The 22500-nt window shown below is 31.2% G+C and overlaps 1 protein-coding gene across 3 annotated transcripts in view; it reads right to left on the bottom strand.

Moving 5' to 3' along the window:
- Positions 1–22500, bottom strand: part of LOC145284498 (cAMP-dependent protein kinase regulatory subunit) — a 611528-nt gene that overhangs the window by 3593 nt on the left and 585435 nt on the right. For all 3 annotated transcript variants that reach the window (XM_080133376.1, XM_080133374.1, XM_080133375.1), the window contains exons 7-10: positions 20088–20147; positions 10955–11015; positions 7553–7674; positions 6093–6174 (exon numbers count right to left, since the gene is read on the bottom strand). In XM_080133376.1, the coding sequence (XP_079989502.1) occupies positions 6093–6174; positions 7553–7674; positions 10955–11015; positions 20088–20147 (325 nt within the window). The remainder of the gene's footprint in view (positions 1–6092; positions 6175–7552; positions 7675–10954; positions 11016–20087; positions 20148–22500) is intronic.

Genomic DNA, 22500 nt, shown 5'->3' with positions numbered 1-22500 from the left:
TCCAGGACACGATAGGCTGGTAATGTGATATTCTTTTAATTTATTCTTGGTTACATAAAAACTTGTCCTACTATAAAGAACTTTTCTTTCTTCCACTGAGCACCTTCAACTAAATGGAATTTCCATGAATAAAGTTACTTTTCAAGAACTATCTGTGGAATGGCAGACCATAGGATTATTTCCCAGCTAATTACATCATGATCATCTCCAAATCCAATATCAAGAAATAATTGTAAAACACTACCCCTCACTCTGTTCCAAATCCTTTCATCGTCCAATCAGCAATACTCTTTAAGCGGTTCACAGGCTTAGTAAATGATGATGTATCAATATAAAAAGTATTGCTTAATAAGGTTTACTTGAATTTATAAGTGTAATTTTAATTTCTAATGTATAAGCTTATTTTTAATTTATATATATATATATATATATATATGTGTGTGTGTGTATATATATATACATACATTACATATATATATATACATACACACACTTCAAGCAATTCAGAAATATATTTTTAATTTGAAAATATTTTTGCTGTTAAATACATTGTTTAAGGTTTGTGATGTGTCGGCATATAAGAGACGCTTGTATCACTAAAACACTTTAAATTTGAACAAAGGGAAGCAACTCTTACTTCCAAAGCCACACTTATTAACACATTCGTTGCCAACTACGAGCATTCTCGTACCTTGGCATTTGCTTAGCGTTGCCCGCCACGAGTAAACTTGTAATAACGAAATTCTTTGCCTATTAGTCTATGTGCATTCGGCACGTACAATAACTGTCTTTAACTTGAAGTGGCATCTCAAAATAACACATATTGAATATTATGTTTACGAGTTATCTCGTATTTGGCCCCTGTCATGTATTATGTTGTGTTTTTTTTTTTTGTTTGTTTGTTTTTTTTTTGGGGGGGGGGCGAATTCGTGTGGTGCTAATGCACTTACTGATCCACGCTATTTTTTAAATCATATTTCCACGTTTAATTAAAGTTTTATGTTTTTTTATTCAATTGTAAGGTTAAAGTACAGAATAGGTACAAAACACCCTTCCCTCCCCCATGTTAAGAATGGCTTTTTAAATAATAACGTTATTATTTCAGTACGGATCACTCTCTGCATGAGTACCTTCATTGTAAATAAAAGCTGATTTGAGTTATTTTTATTACAAAAAAAAATATACAAACTGTTAAAAACTGACAATTCCTTCAGTAAAAATGGCCCATGACAATTCCTTTAAAAATAAATAAAAATTTAATAAATATTCCATATTATATTCATATGCATTATTTGTTGACATTAGTTTTTGGAAATTGCAGAAAAATATCTTGGCAATGAAAATAAATTTAATAGTGGGGTAGATTGCTGAAACAAGCTTTCATTTGGTGATACAAGCACCAAAATGAAAATTTGTCAGGTTTGCTTCGGCAGCCATCTTGAAAATTGGCAGCCATCTTGAATTTTCTGATGGCTAACGTTCTTTTCTTAAAATGTATATTCTGAACGTCATTTGTGCCAATTTTGGAGCTTATATCACTAAGTGAAAAATTTTTATGGAATATTGAGATAACCTGCCCCACTATAGAGCTATAGCTGCCAGTGAATGTGTTAAACAATTGCCACTGGCCATATACAAATTCACAGACTTTTTTCTCCACAAGCATCAGGGAATAACTAATCTTACTTAACTCTATTAGTACAGTATGACAAATCTCTGAACACAAACGAGAATAGATAAAAAAAAAAAACTAAAACTATAATGACAAATAATTAAATAGCTAAACAATTATATAGAAATCTATCTAAGCTTGTTTTTGAAGTAGTCTTATATTAAATGGCTTCACACCTTGTCTAGAATGAAAAACGCTATATATATATATATATATATATATATATATATATATATATATATAGAGAGAGAGAGAGAGAGAGAGAGAGAGAGAGAGAGAAGGAAAAGCTTTTGATTGGGATTACTATATTAATATTTATATTAGATTTAAGTTTACACTTGCTTTTGTTTGGTTAAACTTTTCATTCCTATTGCCTGTGTGTGTGTGTGTGTGTGTGTGTGTGTGTGTGTACACACACATACGGTGTGTTCCAAAAGTAATGCCTCCTATTTTTTTATTACACCTGACTGAAATTATGCATTCATGACTTGAAAGTTTCATTTCTCTGTCACAGAAAGCACCCCCCCTCTCTCATGGAGTGTCAGAAACAGAGTGCGTCATTGAACTCCTTGTAAAAATGCATTGAGAATGGCCATGACTATGTAGAAAAATATATTCATTAGGTTGCTCATTTTAATTAAACCACTTCCATCTTCAGAGCTCTTCAACTTTTTTGAGTTTATAAAAGTTTTTTTTTTTTTTTTTTTTTAAAGCTTTGTTTTTGGAGCGACCATCGTCTGTGTATATAAAAGGATTATATTAGGTTATCTCCCCTTGTCTATTATACTAATAGATTGTTTCGATTGTCTTTTAAAATAGCCCCATTTAATTAGAGAAGAACTCCTTGATCAATCATTAGGTGTATCAGAATTTTGGGGGAATTTTTGACACCCCTAACACAAAACTGCGAATAAAATATAAAAAACTCGTAATTTCTCTTTTTAAAGTGGGTTGTTTATTTTCTATATGGAATATACTTCAAAAATAAACTATTAAAGTTGTTTAAAAAATAGAAATATTTTTTTTATAAAAAAAAAAAAACTGTTTATAAAGTGCCGGTGCGCGTTCAACCTGCCATTTACGTATGAAATCAATTGAATTTAACGAGTGAAATTTTTTTCAATTTTTAAACTTTAAAAATCTATAAAAATGTTTCTATTGGTTCAATTTTTACAATATTTTTAGGGTCAATGTGAAATTTTATGCTCTTTCCAATAAACTGAATATAATATTTTAGACAAACGTTTTTTTTTTTTTTTAATTTTTAAAATGTCTATCAAAATTTAAATAATTTACGTACCAAAGTTTTATATATCACAAATTGAAGAGTAAAGATCAATAAATAAAATATTCTAATTTAAAACAAAAAAAAGAAGTATTTTTGGAAATTTACCTGTAAAGTCCAAAGTGTAAAACCTTTTTTTTTTTTTATAAAATCACGTTGATTTTTTTTTTTTTTAAATGAAAGCTCATGTTATGCTTATATTGTCAAGTAAATAACGGACGCTGATGGCAATTTTTTTTCTATTTCATTCAATGTTTTCTTTTTTTAGATATTCTAAAAAAAACAAATCACTCGATAAAGTAGAAATAATATAATAATCAAAAACGTGTGTATTTCATTAAGAGAATTAAAAAAAAAAAAAATCGTTCGACTAGACTTTTTGTTTAACAAAAAAAACTTATAAGTGAATATGTGCTTTTTTTTCAACTACGGAGGCTTAAAAACACTAATTTTGGTTAACAGCACGCAATAAAAAGACATTAAGTCTGGCGTTTATAAGTCACTGTAAGATAATCACAAAAAAAAATCAGATTTCTCTCACTTTATTTGAACAGTCAATAAATCTGAGTTTGCGTTTTTTTTGTTTTTTTTAATCCTTGTTTAAAAAGTATTTTATTTAAAAAGGACATGGAATATAAGTATAAATATGGGTAAATTTTTAACAATGAACAATGGAAGTACACATTAAATAGAATTTTTTATAGTTAAGTGATTTTTTGGAATTTATATATATTTTTTATGATCGAACTAAGTAAAATTTTGTTGATTTTCTTTAAATCTTTTTTTAAAGAAAACGAATTAAAAAAACAAATATTACATAATTTGCTATTAAACTTGTTATTTTTTTTAAATTTGGTCTTTGCTCCTTTAATTGTAAAAAAATTAGGGTTTGAATTACATTTTTCAAGTAGTTATAAGCTTCGAAAGATAGTAAGTTGATTTATTCAAGTTCATATACGGCATTTTTAATGGCTGATTCTTATACACCTAATCAATCATGAGGTACATAATATCGATTAGTAAAGGTGAAAAGCCTTTATTATTCCTTTTTGAATCACCATTCACTTGCATCGGACACATTTTATGAGCGGTGTCATATTGATGAAATCAGATATGATGCTGCATATCAAATACATATTTGTCTTGAATTTAATGTGTTAACACACGACTAAAAGTTGAAAGTAAGAGTTGTCTCCCTTAGTTCTCCAATTTAATAATAATTTTGTTGAAACTCAGAATCCTTGGTAATTCCACATCTGATTTATTCCTCTCTCTCTCTCTCTCTCTCTCTCTCTATATATATATATATATATATATATATATATATATATATATATATATATAATTTACTGTTAATAATATTTCTCTTGAAATAATAAATATCAGTTGGTATCATTAAGCATTGCCTTTTCTTTCAATAAAAATAATTGCCATTGTTAGCTAAATATTCTTTATATGAATTAAACTAATGTTACTTTAAATAACATATTTATTTTCTTTTCTTCACTTAATATCATTTTTTTCCTTCTTGTTCGAGGGTCAGACGTTTTCTGATATTATGTAACCCCACTTCTCATGGTTCAGCAGGTTCACTTCTGCTAATTCCACTCTGTTTGGTCTAACCTACTCACCTGCTTCCAAGTTTTTATTGGCTATCCAACCTTCCTGCTATTTAAGACATCCATGCTTTTTCAACAATTTATCCAAGAAAATAAACATTCCATAGGATTCCTTAGGATAACCTGTATGCTGGATAAATGTAGCGCTTTCAGGATTTGGTCAGATTTCACGTTACAGATCCATCTAATCATGGATCTGTTATCCCACTGCAGTCAGGCAAGAGAGGACCAAGAATTCACTGCCATATATCATGATACTCCTGATACAGCTGCTGTATAACTTACTCTGAATGTAGAGAAAGACAGCTTGCGAGGCCATCAGTGGCAACAACTGACAAAATATTGCCTAACCTCCTTCACCCTTGTGACTGCACTAAACAATCTCACTTAACAAAAAAAAATATTTAAGGATGTGTATTAAAATTTGATGATTTTCCAAATTAATTAACAAAGCAAAAAAACAGGAAGTGAAAAAAAAAAAAATACATAAATAAACGTTAACAAATGCAAGCTAAGTTACTCTTCCACATTTATTTGTTATGTATTTATTTTATTTTTTTTGCTTTGTTAGCTATTCTAGAAATCACCAACTTTTCAACACATCCTTAAATAAGTTTTTATTAAAACTGACGTTGTTTTATTCATGTAAAAATTATAACTCAACAAAAAGTCTATTCCTAGTGTTATATGTCATCTAAATATATTTGCATGTATCAAATACACACTTCAATTTTCACCAAGAAAAAATATATACGAGAATTTAGATGTCTTAACTCCTGCATCACAAAACAATATTTAGTTTATTTAAATGTTTCAGGATTTTTTGTTTGTTAATTTTGGTTGTTACAGGACACATGGCTAAAAGTGTTGATTAAGAGATTAAATTAAAAGAAAATTAGGGAAATCAATCCAGACAAGGCAAGAAGCCACTTGATGTAATGAGCTAAAAAAAAAAAAAAAACGGGGGGGGGGAGTATTACTTCAAAGAAAAAAATAAGCCAATGATAAGTACTAAATGAATAGATTCCAACCCAAAAAACAGCAAGTCAGAAACATTGCTCATGGAATGTGAGGACTAAAGGACAAAATAAAGTTACGAGGCTGCTTAAAGTAAACCCAGGGTCCATTTACTTTCCTTCTGAACTGCATTTTTCTTTATTTTCACTTATGGCTATCACTTGGAAAGACCCAGGGCACGGGCCAGGAGAATACTCAAGGTTAAGGGTTAAAGAGATTATCGGTTGGATGAGAATAACAACCCAATTTTACCTAGAGGTTGTGAATTTAATCCCTGGTGAATATTTTATAAAAGTGAATTAAGAAAAAAAAAGGGTTTCAGTTCAAAATTTTCAAGTTACCAATGACAACAAAAAGGCACTTAGATGAAAAAAAAAAAACAGTGCGAAAGATATAAATAATTTCAAACTCATAAATATTGTTGGCGATTTAGCGTATAAAAATAAAGTATTAGTTTCAAGAAGGGATAAAAATACAAAGGCAAAAAGAATCGACTTACCAAAGTAATCAGAAGGACCCAGTCGTCCAACCTCGATGGGTTCTTCATTATCAGCTCGTCTTTGTAGAACAGCAGCTGTTCCCTGAATAAAGAAAAAAAAGTCAAGATATTCTTGATCAATAATAAAAACATCAACATGGATAGAGAAGGATCTGAAAATAATTTTAAAAATGTGTTTTTTACACTTGAACTGCATTTTTGTTTTTTGTCTGTTTTTGTTACTCAAACAGACTGGAAATAACCCGAGGAATTGATTATCTAAGAGGATCGCTCAACAAATAAATTTTTTTTTTTTCTTTTTTTGATTCCATAAAAATTAGAAAATGCTTTACACAAATAATCAACCCTAAACAGAAGCATAAATTCCTCCATATTCAAAATTATTTACTACAAGGAAGTTTGCCTTGGAAAACTAAGACGATAAGCTTTTAGATTATTACGCTATGCTTTATATATAAATACTTGTGTTGCCCAGGTGTTAATTTCATGTTTGTTTCATTCATTGAAGCACCATCCCCCTCCCCTCCTTTTTTTCTTAATTTCTGGTAAGAAAATATTTATATTTTGTAAAGTTAAATCAACAGAAGACTATATGTCATTAAAAGGAAAATTGATTTTGAAGTACAACTAATAGGATATCTCACAAGATGTTGAAATTTAAATCTATAGCATTGGTTTCATAAATTTCAGCTTGTAATATTAATTGATTCCATATAAAACAAGACAAAACACATTTAACGTTTGAAATAACCATTATACATAAAATATCAACTTGAATGTGAGTGGTTTGTGTTAAGGGTTTGGTTTTATGTGTTGGGAGTAATACGTTTGATAAGAAAGAGGAGGGAATTAAAAGACAAATGTTTATAAGTGTTTATTCCTTCTTTTCGTTTTGTTTTTTAATGGTATTGTAATAGTCGGTAGCAGAAAAGTAGTTGTCAGCTCTTAGCTTAAAAGGCAAATTTGATTTCTTGCTTGAGGACTGCCTTGTGCTTCTTTTGGTTTGTTTTTTTGTTTTGTTTTGTTTTTTTTCTTCTCTTTTTTTTTGGTTCACAAGCACTCAGCTTGAAAACACGTTGGCTGTCCATATCTTATTTTGGGTGCGCAAGATTCTCATTGGCTAAATTAATTCTTAATTAGTTTTCTTTTTCTGACCAGAAGGACACATGGGCCCCAGGTACAGAGATGTTTTTAAACACTTTGTATGTAACCGTCCATGAATCAGCATTCGGTTGGGAGTTGATTTTTTTTTTTTTTTTTTTTTTTTTTTTTATAAATCCCCACGAATCCAACAAATGATTTTTCTTTCAAAATAGATACAGCACAAAGAATATATTAAAAAATCATGATTGCATTCAAGAAAATATTTAAAATTTAAGGTGTAGGTTTAAGAAAGAAATTGAAACGTGTGTGTGTGTGTGTGTGTAAATCATAACACAATGAACAAAAAGGTATTTTACCTCTGTGATAATGAAGAAATCCTCTCCTGGTTCTCCCTGCCGGACAATCTGTTGTCCATCATCGAATTGGACAGGCTCTAAGGCGTCAGCAATGCTTAACCGCTCCCATTTATCCAAGTTGTCTGTGACAAATAAAAAATTTAATTTGATTAACATATGTTAATAGAATTTAAAATGATAAAAAATTCAATAATTAAATTTTACTACCACAAAGCACGGAAATCAGATGTTATTATTTTATATGTTACTAACAGTTCAGCCCGGCTTTGCTCAGGCCCTATCTACTGTTCATATTTGTCTGAGTAATTTTGTAGAGACTGCAGATGTCAATTTATTTTTAACTTTGACCCCAATTTTGACCCCTTAACATTTATTATTTTGGTCCCAAATCAAAATACAAAGTTTTACCCACGTCCAAGTGACCTACATCTAAAATTTCAAGTGTTTAGACCCAAAATTGGCAGAGGAATTTGGTAGAATCTGCAAAGGTCAACTCTTTCAACTTTGACCTCTTGAGAACCAAATTTTCGCCCCAAAACTGATTAAAATGCTTCCTGCATGTCTGAATACCCATCCTGTATAAATTTCAAATGTTTAGACCCAAAATTAGCTGAGTAGTTTGCTAAATACTGCAAATGTCAAATCTTTTGAACTTTGACCCCTTGGCAGCTCAAATTTTTGACCCAAACAACCCACGTTTCTATCAAAATATATTGGCAAAAGTTTTCTTTCTCAATATCAAATGAATAACGAATATTCAGGGGAAATGTTAATAAAATAATTATTAAAACCTTTTTCAAGTAAAAAAAAAAAAAAAAAAAAGAAAAAAAGTGACTTCACTTCTTCAGTAGAAGTTTTATTCATTTTTGTATTGATTCAATTGATGTTTATAACTGGTGATTTTGGAGGGTATTCCAGGGATCATCGATATTTGATGCGGCTTTCTTTGATCAGCAAGCTAGTAGTCAACAATTAGTTAAGTAGTGGATATTTACTTCTGCCCACTACAGCAAGATGTGACACAAGGTCAGAAGGTGAAGATGTCAAGCCAGCATCCCCAAAAGAGGGGTACTTTGGCCTATCAAAATTTGCCTCGGCATCCCTGTTGGTGCTCCTCAGGTAAGAAGCAATAAACTTTCCTCACCCAAAAGCCGGGTAGCAAGGTCTGGATAGATGGATGGATGGATCTCTTAGGTAAGTGTTATACCAAGCAGTATACCTCAGTCTGACAGGTAGTGTCAATTTCTGCCCTATTACCTGTCGGGTTGATTGTCAAGAAAGAATTCTTAACTGGTACTTTCTACTCAAGTCTCCAAGCAACCGAAGCAGCAAGGAAACCATACCTTTAACATACAAAAGAATGGGAGGTGTGCTTCAGCAGTGATGTGGAAGCCTCAGATTGCATAGTACAGCTATTGAGAAGTGGAGTGAGGTCCAAAAAAGCCTGCAAGAAAATTACTTTTGACACAAAAAAAATATTCTAATCGATCAAATTTCTGTCAGATTCATAAATCTTTTACTGTGTAGGACTGGGGAAAAAACGATTTTCTCTGATGAATCATCTTTTATAATAGCTGCTTTGCCAATATTGGGTCAATTCATATCAAAAGACATGTTGGAGAAAGATTCTATCCCCACTGTATAGTGTCCACAGTTAAACATTTGGATTTTGGATGTATTTAGGAGTGCTTTTTCTTTCATGGCATCAGAGAATTAGTGATTGCACCCAAAGATACAACAATGAACAATCAATGGTACAGTAAGACCCACGTGATATGGCATTAAAAATTAGCAACAAAATACAGTACAGTATATAATACACATGTATATAATCAAATAACATTATAAATAACACTAAAGGCGGGGCAAATACTGTAACCAGGGGCTGGAAAAACATTGTATTCCACATCATAACCTGAAAAAATCATATCCTAGGGCCATTGTATGCCGGGGTTCTACTGTATTTGAATATCCTCAAAAATCACCTACCATTTATCGGTTGGAAGTATTAACCCATTACCTCCCGGTGATCTCATATGAGATTACTCAAAAATTAATAGATATACTATAGTCATTGCAACGGTATTTTCCCAGTGATCTCATATGAGATCACCTAATAGTTTGCTTGTTTCTATTTATTATTATTCAGACTATTGTTTTTCACACTTTTTTATCTGGTATACGAAGTTCATAAAAAAATTGAAGTGGTTAAAATTATGGGAGGAAATAGGTTAATTGAATGAATGCCAAAACAAGAATCATGAACGGTACAATTATATCATATATTATTTATTTTTTGGAATCCTTTGAAATGAGGCTTCACAATTGGTGTGTTTATTTTTTTTTTTTTCAATCCTACCCAAAGCGGGCCAGAGGATTAGTTGGCCAAAATGTGGTGAGACAACAACTATGGAAGGCAGTATTGCTACAAGACTTTAACCTCCTGAAGAAGGCCAGAGGATGAATTAGCCGAAACATGGTGAAACAACTATGAAGATGATTAACATTAAAAAAAAAAGATGAATACACAAAAAAATCTTTCTCATTTATTCATATATAAAAACATGTTTCTTAATTTTTAAATTGCAAGAGAAAAATCAAATTAATTTCTTAATTTTTACACATTTAAGAGATAAATTAACGTTTTGATAATTTTTATGCAAATTTATCTTGTAAATGTGACCGTAATAAAAGAAATTGAAGAAATTTGAATTTTCACTTGTAATTTGAAAATGTTAAACAAGTGTTTAAATATTTGTTTAAAAAGTAAAAATATCGTGAAACAGAAATATTTATTATATTAAAATCAAAATAATTATTGAATTTAAAAACAATAATGATTCCAGATCGAAATTCTGTATAGATTTAAAAATTTCACAATTTCTAAAGATGCACCTGAAGAAGATCAGAAGTTACATCGGCCAAAACATTGTGAATATAACAATGAAAATTGGCACAATAATGAGAATAATCCAAATTATTGATCCTAATCTTTAAAATTCTGAAACTTAATTACATCATTAAAATCAAATATTTTGCAAATCTTGAAGATTTTAAAATTAAATCTTTACAAAAGAGTTGTAAAAATAAACAGACTGTTTTATTACTTTAATGAATGAAATTAATTTTCTCAATGAAAATCAATGTTACTAATTATTATTACTACTGTACCAGGCTTAATTTAATATTTCCATTATACTTTCTTAAGATTTTTCATTCAACTTTCTAACTGGATACAGATTTAATAGTGTTACGGCCTTACTATTATTATTATTATTACTACTACTACTGCAACAATAGCAACAACAACGTGAATATAACAACAACAATCGTTCAAATAAGAGTGAAGAGCAAATTGTCAGAATGATAGGATAAATATTCAAGTAAAAAAAAAAAACTCACCCAGTATGGACACTTTGCAGAGAAATTCATCATACATTTTTCTTTTTCTGATTGTGCTGCCCTGGAAAAGGAAAGAAAAATCAATTTACAAAACTTTAAATTACCAATCATACAAATCTATACTATATTTGTGATGTCTGTCTGAGGATGAATTGAAAACAAAGCCCTATACCAAAGATCATTCAAATAAAATTTTATGAGGGGTCTAATACAAAAAGGAAGAAATAGATTGACCATAATGAAGGATTACTTAAAGGCTCCTTTTTCATTGACTACTACATCAATATGTAGGGGAGGATAACACTCTTTTCCCTTGAGTGCACCATTAACGTTTTATCCTTACTTTATAATTATGAATACTTAGCAAGGAGGCACAAAGTACCAATTTTTTTTAGTTTTTGATAAGACCCAATCAAGGATTGAACACTGATCTCTAGGTTCATTAGCGAATGTTCTAGTCATTATGCCAGTCATGAAAATCCAGTAGTAGTATGACTTTTTGTACTAGAGAGTTCTACAAAAAAAAAAAAAGGAGGGGGGGGCTACTTTTATGCCAGATGCTCATAAATAATGCTTTACTTTATTTCATTTATATCTAGAAAATTAAAAAAAAGAAAAAAAAGAAAAATGGGCACACACTGTTCAGAGTTCGGACCAAAAATACAAAGGTGTCCTCATTCATGCTCGGACAACTTTTTAAAAATGCCAGTACTTCAATAAAATTCAGTTTTCTGTATTTATTTTATCAGGAAAAATTATATTATTCATTTTTGATATTTTTTAAATCTACTTGTGTTACTTTAAATATATTCAAACTCCCACACAAGAAGGAATGAAAAAGTTTCATTGAAATGTTTTTTATTCATGCAGTGTTTACAATATAAAATATCTACAGTGAGTTACCTCCCTTAGTTCAACACTAAGAGCATATTTTTTTATACTTCTAAATCTATACTCCTATAAGTTTTTGTGTGTGTGTGTGTGTGTGTGTTTTGATATTCATATTAAAAACTATTTATTTATTTAAAAAGAAAATACAACTTTGTGGAATCGCATTCATCTTCAAAAGATCTAGCTAATTTGCATATTCTTTTAGCCATTAATTTTAATTAATTCCCTATTAGTTTTTTTTTTTTTTTTTATGGGGTAATCATCTTTATTTAACTATTACGTGTAATTATATTCATGCAGATATTCTACATGATTTATATTTGTGTAATATTTGTGTAAAAAGGTTATAGTAAACACAAACCTCTTTCTATATGTATTTATGTGTGCCTATGTATATATTTGTTTAAAAAGATGTTGCCTACCAAACTCCTGTCAGTTTTTGGTGATTAGACATGAAACTTACTATATAGGGTATTCGAACCCATGCGGAACTTTATATTTGGGTTTTAGCCAGGGAAAATCGGTGCAAAAGTGTGAAAATTAAAGAAATGGAATTTGCCAAGTATTGTGTCATAACACAATAGTAAAAGAAGAAAATCAAGTCGAGGTTGGTTTAACAAATGAAGTGTATTAACATCACAGGTACAAAGGTAGGAATACGGGTATAACTGACTAGCACTCAGCTAGGCAGTGGAGTATTGTCGCTCCTTCTCACCAGTGTAGACATTACTGGCACTATATATATAGTGAGAACCGGTGTAATTTCCCTTATGTATAGAAAGGCCGGTATAACACCAAGTGAAGGTCGAATGATGGCATTACAAATATGCATGCGTAACGTAATAGCTATTGGTTCATGTTTTAATTTTTAGTTTTGCAGCAAACATGTCTTCATAGTTTAGGCATTAATGTCAAAGGAAAAAGTAAATCGTAAGCTACACATTTTGGTTTTGATTCTCGGTGGTGGTGCTTGAGTTGTTTTTTTTTTGTTTTTTTTAACTTTTTAAAATCATTACTATATATTGGTTCAATATAATATAATAATAAATACGAAATCTGCATTAATCAAAATATCATATTTAAGTGTATTTTATGACCGGGGAATGCCGGGTGGCCTGCTAGTCATGTATAAAAATACATAATCTAAATTTGTAAGCCATAAAACGCCCCCCTCCTCTCATATTGCATCTGTTAATTTATGCAACTGAAATTCTTAAATGGAGCTAATCTGCTTTGAGCATTTATCCTTGCATTTAATTTATCTAGAAATGAAGGTGCTGGAACAGATTTGAGACTCGGTAGAAGCATTTCTGAGAACTGGTAAGATACAGCTCCCCTCCTAGATACATCTAAATGGCAATTAATACCATAATCCGCATAATATTCTTCTGGTCAAATAAATAATAAAAGACTTGAACCATGAAATCGTATTGTCTAGTGCTTATAAGTGACACTTGATGACTATACAAAAGTTGAGATATCTAAAGATATCAAGACAGCATCGGACATACAACTGTTGCTATTTTACATTATATGGAAAAGGATGCAGGAGTCATACCTTTTTCAACAATATTAGTGCACAATTAAATACAATCAAATCACTACGATTTAAAAATTGCATAGCCGATTCCATAGTTTGCAGTTGTATCCATTAGACTAATTGTGCACCTTCCTTCATTCAAAAGAGAATAACAAGCGGTCACTACTGGCCTTGATTCATTACTAGCAGGGCTACTCCGCATTGCCGAGCGCCAAAATGTAACATATTCCTATTTCTCCCTTTCTTTCTTCTCTGCTCATTCCTCTCTCTGGATATACACACACTCACACTTTTAGAGATTATACAAGGAATATATCAACAGAAGGGAAATGGTCCCTTAAAAACAGAGTTACCTCCCTTCAGTTAATATATCAAATAGATGAAACCCTCACACACCCTCCCCTGAAAAACAAAAAAAAACTGTGCAATTAAGGATCAAAGAATGAATTTTTTCTTTCTAAATTTTAGATATTCAATCGGGGCAGTGCCGAGCAATATCAACTTTGTGGGTGCTTGTTTTGCAGATTTTTTTTTTCCTTTTAGCTGGACATACAAACATACACACCTACAAAAGCAAAACAAAAAAACTACATGGCAAATATACTCAATGAACCAAGAGAAATTTAAACAATTGCACTTAAAGGGATAGTCAGAAATTAAAAAAAAAAATCTGTTGGTTGGAATATGAGTTAGCATGCGAATACGTTAGCCCTATCCCCAGCTCAAACAAGCTGAATAAAATTTTAAAAAAATTTTTTTTTAAATTGCCTTTTATATAATAGATGAATAATATTTAACAAATTTGCTGTTTGTTTGAGAATACCGTTTATTTTGTTGTTGGTTTTTTTTTTTGCTTTATTTTCTTAAGGAAAAATCTATTGCAAAAAGATAAATTGCATTGTTGAAACAAGTTGACAAAAAATAAATGAATAACAAAGCAGACCTTGTGGGAGGAAGAAAAATATTTGTTATTTGTGGGAAGGATAATCATGTTTGATATAAAGTGTGCAGCTGATATTAGAATGTTGCAGTGTGAGGTGAGGCTGAGAGTCAAAGTCACATTATTCAAGAAGGAAGCCAAAAGGTTCCTGACATTTTAATATCAGGCACCTAAATGAGAACGAGGTTCTGTGAAAATGGACAATGGAAATTTGGGGACTGGCATGCAATCTTTCCATTGCAAGATTCTAATGATGATAAATGACGGCGATGAATTTTTCCGGCAGACAAAAGAAAAGTCTTAGATTGAAAATAACAAGCATTCAAGACTGACACTATATATTGATATCTGTAGATTGTTTTCAATTTTGAGAGATTTATTTTGTGGATTTCTATCCAAGTAATTGCCAAAATTCTTGAAGTATGAGAACAAATTGCTTCAGGTTTTAAAAAGCTACTAGAAAAATACCCATTCTTAGACGGGTTTATGATAGAAATGTGTTTTGTCAGACAAATGACAAACAATAATCTTATTACCATCATCATCATATTTGGTTAAATGTTTGTTTTACATACAGGCATGTGGTGGACAGCTCGAAGAAATAGACTTCCAAATTAACCTATCTCTGACCAGGTCTTTATTTCTCTTTCTCTGAAGCCCATCTTTATCACTTCTTCTGATATGTTTGCTAGTCTTCTCCTGTGAATTGAACCTGCTACCTTATCTATTCAGCATCTACTGACCCAACAACTCTCACCGTTCTTTCAACATGGTCATAACCTTAATATCTTCTGTTCTGCATACATCTATCTATACTATCCAGATTTCATCTTTCTCTGAGCTCATCAGATCTAAGCCTGTTTTTAAGGCTCACACCACACATCCATTGTATCAGTCTCATATCATTGCTCTCCATGCAGTATACGTCCTCAATCCTCACTGGCCATGTTTCACTTCCATATATCTTCACACTGTATATATTATTGTGCTTCATGTCCAATCGATGTTTTTTATTGTTGTTGTTAAATATTATTTACTCCTTAGGAGTAGTCACACAAATCATTAAAGATTTCAACTTGGTGTTCTCTGGAGTCTGAGTGACAACAAGTCTCCCCAGATTTTAAGTTCCCTCCACCTCTTTCGATAACCTTTGTAGATGAATTTGCGTTATCACAACAATCGCTTACCATTGATTTCTCATTGGCAGCGACCATTGGTCTTCACTGGAATAAGCAATAAGCTTCCCCAAGTCCCCAGTCCTCTTTGCACTCAACCAGCAGAGGTCAGGCTAGTGCTTTAATTCCTCAGTTTTTCCATCCTCCTTAACCCTCCTCACTTATTTGGTGTGGTGCCAGTTTATGGTAACACACACACACACACACACACAAATGGGGCAGAGAGCTAAGTTACAATTATACAGTTTCAGTTTCCAATATTCCATATGATGTCTCTTTGCGTTTTACATCTGTAGCAGTTTCTGTATGTCTGGTTTGTGCCTGTAGCTCAAGTGCGTTAGTCTCTACATTCAAGGGTTTTCCTTAATATTTCAGCCATTTTCATTATTGTTATCCTTTGTATCGTCTAAGCTAATCTTTTCCATTCCAATTTCTCCCATTTTTTTTTCAAAGATTTTCGGTATGGTTCCTAGTGCTCCTAAAATAAGTGTCTTTCTTCATCTTCATCATTATGAGAAGGAGAAGATTCATTAAAATCCCCTCACACATACACATCTTGCTAATAGACTCTTCGATTGGTTAACATGGTGAGACTCTGCTGTTAAGATAAATATTAACGCTGAAATTCAAGTCATCCCAAAATAATAGAATTCATGAATATCTATGGACTCATTTGTAGTGAAATGGAACAGTAGCCAGTGTTTACAGGCAGAGAATTGGGGGTAGGTATACCAGCAAGGAAATATTACAATACGTTGGGAAAATCAAAGAAATTAAAGAAAATAATTTATAGATTCTTAGAACTGCTTTTCTCACTTTGCTTGTCATTTTCACAACGTTCCCGTTGATGTAACCTTTAACCAAAACAACGTGAAAATAACAGCCAAGATGAGAATAGTCTGAATAATCCGAATCATCAATCTTCTCCAAATTTTTAAAAACTAGAAATAATTTATTTTAAACACACAGGGATTAACACAGCATTTCTAAAAGCATATTAAAATATCTAAATATGTTTGCATTCAAAGAAATCGATTTTGCTTTTTTCTGTGAGCAATTTTTATCAGATCAACTGAAAAACAAAATTGAATTGGTAATTTTAAAATTATATTTTTTTAAGTTTTTTGGAAATTTAAGTTGCCTTTGGGTATTTGAGATAAGTATCAATTTGAATAAAAGTGGTACAATAAAATGGTGGGATCTGCATTCACACCGGATGTCCAAATATATAGCAGCAATATAAAACAGATAAAGATACAATCATAGAATTTTCACAGGCCGTTAGTTATACTAACTGCAAGTTTATTAATATTTGTTGCCTTAAGGCCTTTTTTCAATATACTAATAACACAAAACACATGCTGAAATAGTTTTGGGATTGGTTTATGTTAGAAAAGATTGACTTAATTGTTCTAATTAGTAACAACATATAATTTAAACATGTACGGCACAATCACGTTGACACACCGGTTTTCACCAGATTACCGAAGTTAAGCAACATTGAGCCTAGCCAGTACCAGATGGGTGACCATTTGGGAAGGATAGGCACTGTATGTACCATTCTGGGAAGGTTGGGCATGGAGCCAGCATCCTCACCCACAAAAAGAACTCCTCATTACAAAAGCATCTACAAAGTTGTAGATGGCCTATGCCTTTCCAGGGCTCAAGGTGATGGATGGGTGGATATAATTTAAATGATCAAGTCAGCGATCTCTCTTAAATGTATATTCTTTTCAACTCTTGTCTTTTTATGTTGATTCAATCATTCTCTAATAGTTCTTGATGAATTTAGAGAAATAATTACTCTTCTTTTATCATTTTCTTTATCGTTGTTATCTACAGAATCTGTTTCCCATATTTCAGTCACTTCAAATTATCATTATGCTGAAGTTGAGTTATTCGATGTTTGTTTCTTTAAGGCTTTTTTTTGCATGCATGATTTAATGACACAAAATACATGCTAAAACATTCCTTTCCTTAGTTCTAAAATTGAATTATGTTTGAAAATATTTCAGTTTTACTTCCAAGTAACTGAACAAGTCATCCAAACCTTAGCAATCTACATATTTATTTCGCCTGCTCTCACTCTGCATTGACTGAACCGTTCTCTAATAGTTTTTAATGTCCGGAAGCATTTAGAGAAACAGTGATTCTTTTTAGTTAATTTACATAGTGTGTTTGTACACACCGTAAACGCATGTGTAAATTAGACAGCAAATATGACTCTTTACTTCTATATTATTCTTATGGATAATAGATAAGTAAACAGACTTGTTATTTTTAGTTATGCAAGAAGAATTTCTTAACAGATACAGTGCTGGCAAAAAGAAAGTCCACATTTGTAATTTTTCAAAAACTGCAAATTTAAGCTAAATTTAATGTAACTGTTTAAACAACCTATACCTCATTTAATTTGCCTTTTATTATGCTATAATTTTACCTGTTCATATTTGACATTTAATTGAAATATTCTAGTGTTCACGTCAATTTTAAAAAAAGTAACTTCAAATTGAGAAGGCAAAAAGAAAGTCTGCAGCTACAAATTTGCTTAAAACCAGCTTAAATTATCGCCCCTGAATCAGTTTAAAATATCCACCAACAGGCAACAAAACATCTCTAATTGTAATTGTTGTTGTCCCAGGTTATACAACGTAACATTTAGTCTATATGCCACGACTTTCTCTTAATGATCGTCAGGAGCTCATTAATCTCCACCTTTCTGGTTTATCCAATCAACAAATTGGCCGCAAATTGAAATTTGATGAGAACACAGCACGAAAGACTGTGCTAAAACGCCAAAACACCGGTAGTGTTTGTGATGCCCCTAAATCTGATTGTACTAGAGTTACTTCTAACAGGGAAGACAATGCTATCAAGATCCTCAGCCTAAGAAACAGATTTAAAACAACTCCCCAAATCTAACAACAGTGCAATCTTATTAAAAAATGCTCTCTTTCTACTGTCAAGAACAGATTAAAGAAATTTAATTTGCGAGGATATGTTGCAAGATGCAAGCCAATGATTTCTGTAAAAAACAGAAAGTGCCGTCTGGACTTTGTCAGATGCAATGAAGATCATGACTCTTCATATTGGTCAAAAGTGCTTTTTAGCGATGAAAGCAAGTTCAATAGGCTAGGCACTGATGGTAGGCAGTACGTCCATCGGAGAAAAGATAAAGAATTTAATCCTAGGTGCTCAGTTTCAATGCTGCAAGGTGGTTGAGGTTCAGTTTTGGTGTAGGGATAAAAACATTATCTTTCATCTAGCAATTAATGATATAGACATAAAATTTTCAATGATTATTTTTTTTTTAAATTACCTTGGATTTATTTTATGTTATGTACATTCTGCTGAATCTACATAACAAAATAAATCCAAGGTAATTTTTTGATTCAATCTAAATTAAATTTTTATACCTTACTTTGTAAAATTTATAAAAGTGCAATTTATAGATAAATAAATTTCAAATTGAATCTTGTACCTTTATTTTTAAAGCTTATAGTAAAAACATTTTGTTTAACAATTTTCGTGCCTTGGATGAAATGCTTTTCTAACTTGTATATTAGTGGAAGAGTGAGAGTGACGTGTCTAAACAATAAATGACATGTTTTAATTGGTGTCTGTTTGCCAAATGTCATCTTTACTAATAACCTTTTTTTTTTCCTTTAAAGGAAAATAAAAAAAAGATATTAAACATTCTTTAATTATATTAGTCATTTTTGTACTCTCTATGAGACGGTTAATATCATCGAAATGTAGATCAATCCATGTAGGACCTTTTCTAATGTTTACAGGATTTTTAGTTGAATTGAAACCCAAGAATTTAACAGTCAAACCTCTAACCTACTACACCATCAGCTATGAAATAAGGTGAATCTTAATGTGTGTGTGTGTATATATATATATATATATATATATATATATATATATATATAAACACACACACACATATCAACAAATATGCAATATACTTTTGATTAAAATGTGGTCATGGTTTAATCTAGAAAATTATGATAAATTCAAAAGACGTTTTGCTTGGTTTTTAAACTCATAAGAATTGTGTCGACATTGGAAAATATATTGGACCATTCTTCTTTCAATAATCTGGAACTTACCAAATTTGAAAACTGATGTTTCTCCGTAATTTAAATGTAATCAAAAATGTTTTAATGGGATTTCAAGTAAAGAGATGTTATGGACAAAGTTTTCTTCCTGATTGAATATCACCCCCTTTTTTATTTTTTTTAATATTTTGCTGATATTTTTGAGATATGGTTTTCTTTTTAATTTGCACATTTTTCCAAATTGTTTTTTTGTCATTTTAACAATGTTACAATTTTTGAACTTTGTTTTTTTCAGGTGCCTTTTTTTATTATTTGATAATCTAAACAGCATTTAACATTGTAAAAATGACGATAATGCTAATCAAGTAAAACACTCCAAAACATGTAAATAATATTGTTTATAATTTATTTTTGAGAAGTAAAAATAGAATATCGTTCCAAAATCGTTGAGTATATTTAACTATATTTAGCAATGTATAATTATGACTATTTTTAATTAAAAAAAACTACTAGATATACTTACCATGAGGATGCGCCTATAACTGTCTCTGTCAATACCCCACAATTTGACGTCATTTTTAGCCTGAAAAAGATAGAAATTACTTAAATTGAAAAATCAAGGAAATAATTACACACAAAAAAAGGAAAAAATATAAAAATGACAATTTTATTTTATTCATGGTGTTTGGTTTGGTTGTTTTATGGAGAAAAATTTCTTTTTGTTTTTGGCTTTGCAGAACATATTTGAGTTTTGTAAAGGGAAAGAAAAAAAAAACATCAGTGTTTGGTGCATTTTAGGTCAGGAATCCGGTATCTTCAGACAACCTAATCTGGTAACACCAGGTCATACTCGCTGAAGATACACTCATAGCACTTGGCAGTTCTGAATTAGAAGGTGCATCTATCCAGGCAGTATTTCTTTGATTTAAGGAGGTTGATTTATAGCCTATTACCCAAGATACCTTTACTAGTTAAGCAGGCTGATCGATGCTTGACTATGTACTCAGCAAGAGTGTGCTCCCTTTAGAGCTTGTTAATTTCACCTTCCAACCTCTGTGCCACATATTATTTGGGGAAAACCAAATACCCCTCTCCCCTTCTTATTGATTCGATATTTTATGAATGACACTGAAAATTTCAATCTCCAAATCTTGGTTTATTTTTATTTATTTATTTTTTTTTAGTTCCAATTCTTGCTTATTTTTTTTTTTATCTTTCGTTGAACAAGCTCTATATTCTGTGAATAATAAACAAAATCGGAACAATCAAACAGATTATTTTTAAATGAAATTGAACAGACTGTTGTTTTTGAATTGACCAATTCTCATATCAGCAAATTCAATTCTATAACTTGTTGCATGTTATGAGAATAAGAAAGACAGAGAGAGAGAGAGAGAGAGAGAGAGAGAGAGAGAGAGAGAGAGACTGTGAAAAAACATCACTATTATACTTGAAAAAAATGCCATATCAGCAAATCAATGTCTTCCAGGCCAGAAAAGAAAATCAAATTAAAATCATTTTCTGCAATTTTCTCTATATTGCTGATTCAATTATTTTCTTGTCGCGACTATGTCATTGAATTAATTTAATGTCTTTCGAAAGTTAAAATTCATTATGGAAGATGTAACAAGCAGCATTATTTGACGAAGCAGTTAACCAAACTTTACAGCAATACAACAGACAATTCTATATTCGTTTATTCTATGAGATATACAAGAGAGATGACCAAGACATGCAGGTGGGAAAGTACAGAAAAGACAAGGCCATCCAGACATTGTAATATGGAACAAACCTGAAAGGACTGCACTCATTGCTGATCTTACTGCTCCAAATGAATATAGAGTCGGGGAAAGATAACAAAATATTAGAACCTCAAGAACAATTTAAAAACAACATGGTCTCCAAAAAAATAAACATCATACCAGTTATTTTCATTAAGCAAGTTGCTCCCATTACCAAGCTGTAGCAGAATACAGATAGAAGCCATAAAAGTGATAAAGCCTATCTTAAAAAGAACTCTTGGATATAAATTTAAATCCTAATAAAATCAAGTGTTGACTCCAGGAGAAGTTAGCTCCCTTGATCTCTTTAAACTAACTGAAGTAAAAGAGAGGAACTAGACGGCAGCTTACAGATGAACTTATACGATTGCAGTCCACAGTGGTGAGATCGAAGCAGATATTAATAGAATTAGTGCATAGCTGTGTTCAATGCATTCACAGTTCTAGGTTGAAAATTCAAGTTGAATCAGAGATTTAATCAAAATAACTTTCTCCGTGTGAAACAAAAGTTCTGTCAGATTTTGAGACATTTTTCAAATTAGAATAATTATATTTATGAATGCATTTAATCAAAATATTCTCTATTATATAAAGAGTCGTTATCTGTGTGTTTGTATGCTCAGATAAAAGTAGAAAAAAAAACTACACAAAAGACACCCACAAAGTCGGTATTTTCTTGATCAGCAATGCTAAGTATGAATAATAACTAAAATTTAAGAAAAAAAAATATTCATTCTCTGAAGGTCAACTGGGGCAAGTTTCATAAGAGGGGAGTAGGGTTATTTTTTCTCTCTCTCTCTATGTTATTTACTAATATGAAAAGAAAACGTCAACTTGTTGCTCAAAAAATTTATCGTATAAAGGAGAGTTATCTGTGTGTATGTATGTATATCTAACTATAGAGGCATGAGCTGGGTGGAGGAGAGAGGAGTTTGGATAAAAGGAGGGAAAAATGGAAGAGGAAAGAGAGAAAAAGAGAGAGATGGAGATAAAAGTTTCACTGGGTAATGATGTATAAATCTACGAGTTAATACTAAAAGGTGGCCAAATAAAAGCTAAAGTCCATCACAATCGAACTATTTTTTAGTGTTGGACGATTAATCGGAATCAGAATTGGGAATTGGAAAAATTGGGAGATCTGGGGTTATCGGAATC

Source organism: Euprymna scolopes, chromosome 9 (genome assembly GCF_053919585.1).
Source record: "Euprymna scolopes isolate OS-2025 chromosome 9, ASM5391958v1, whole genome shotgun sequence".
Taxonomy (NCBI): domain Eukaryota; kingdom Metazoa; phylum Mollusca; class Cephalopoda; order Sepiida; family Sepiolidae; genus Euprymna; species Euprymna scolopes.
The sequence above is the reverse complement of the archived record's forward strand: the minus strand, read 5'-3'. Positions and strand labels throughout refer to the sequence as shown.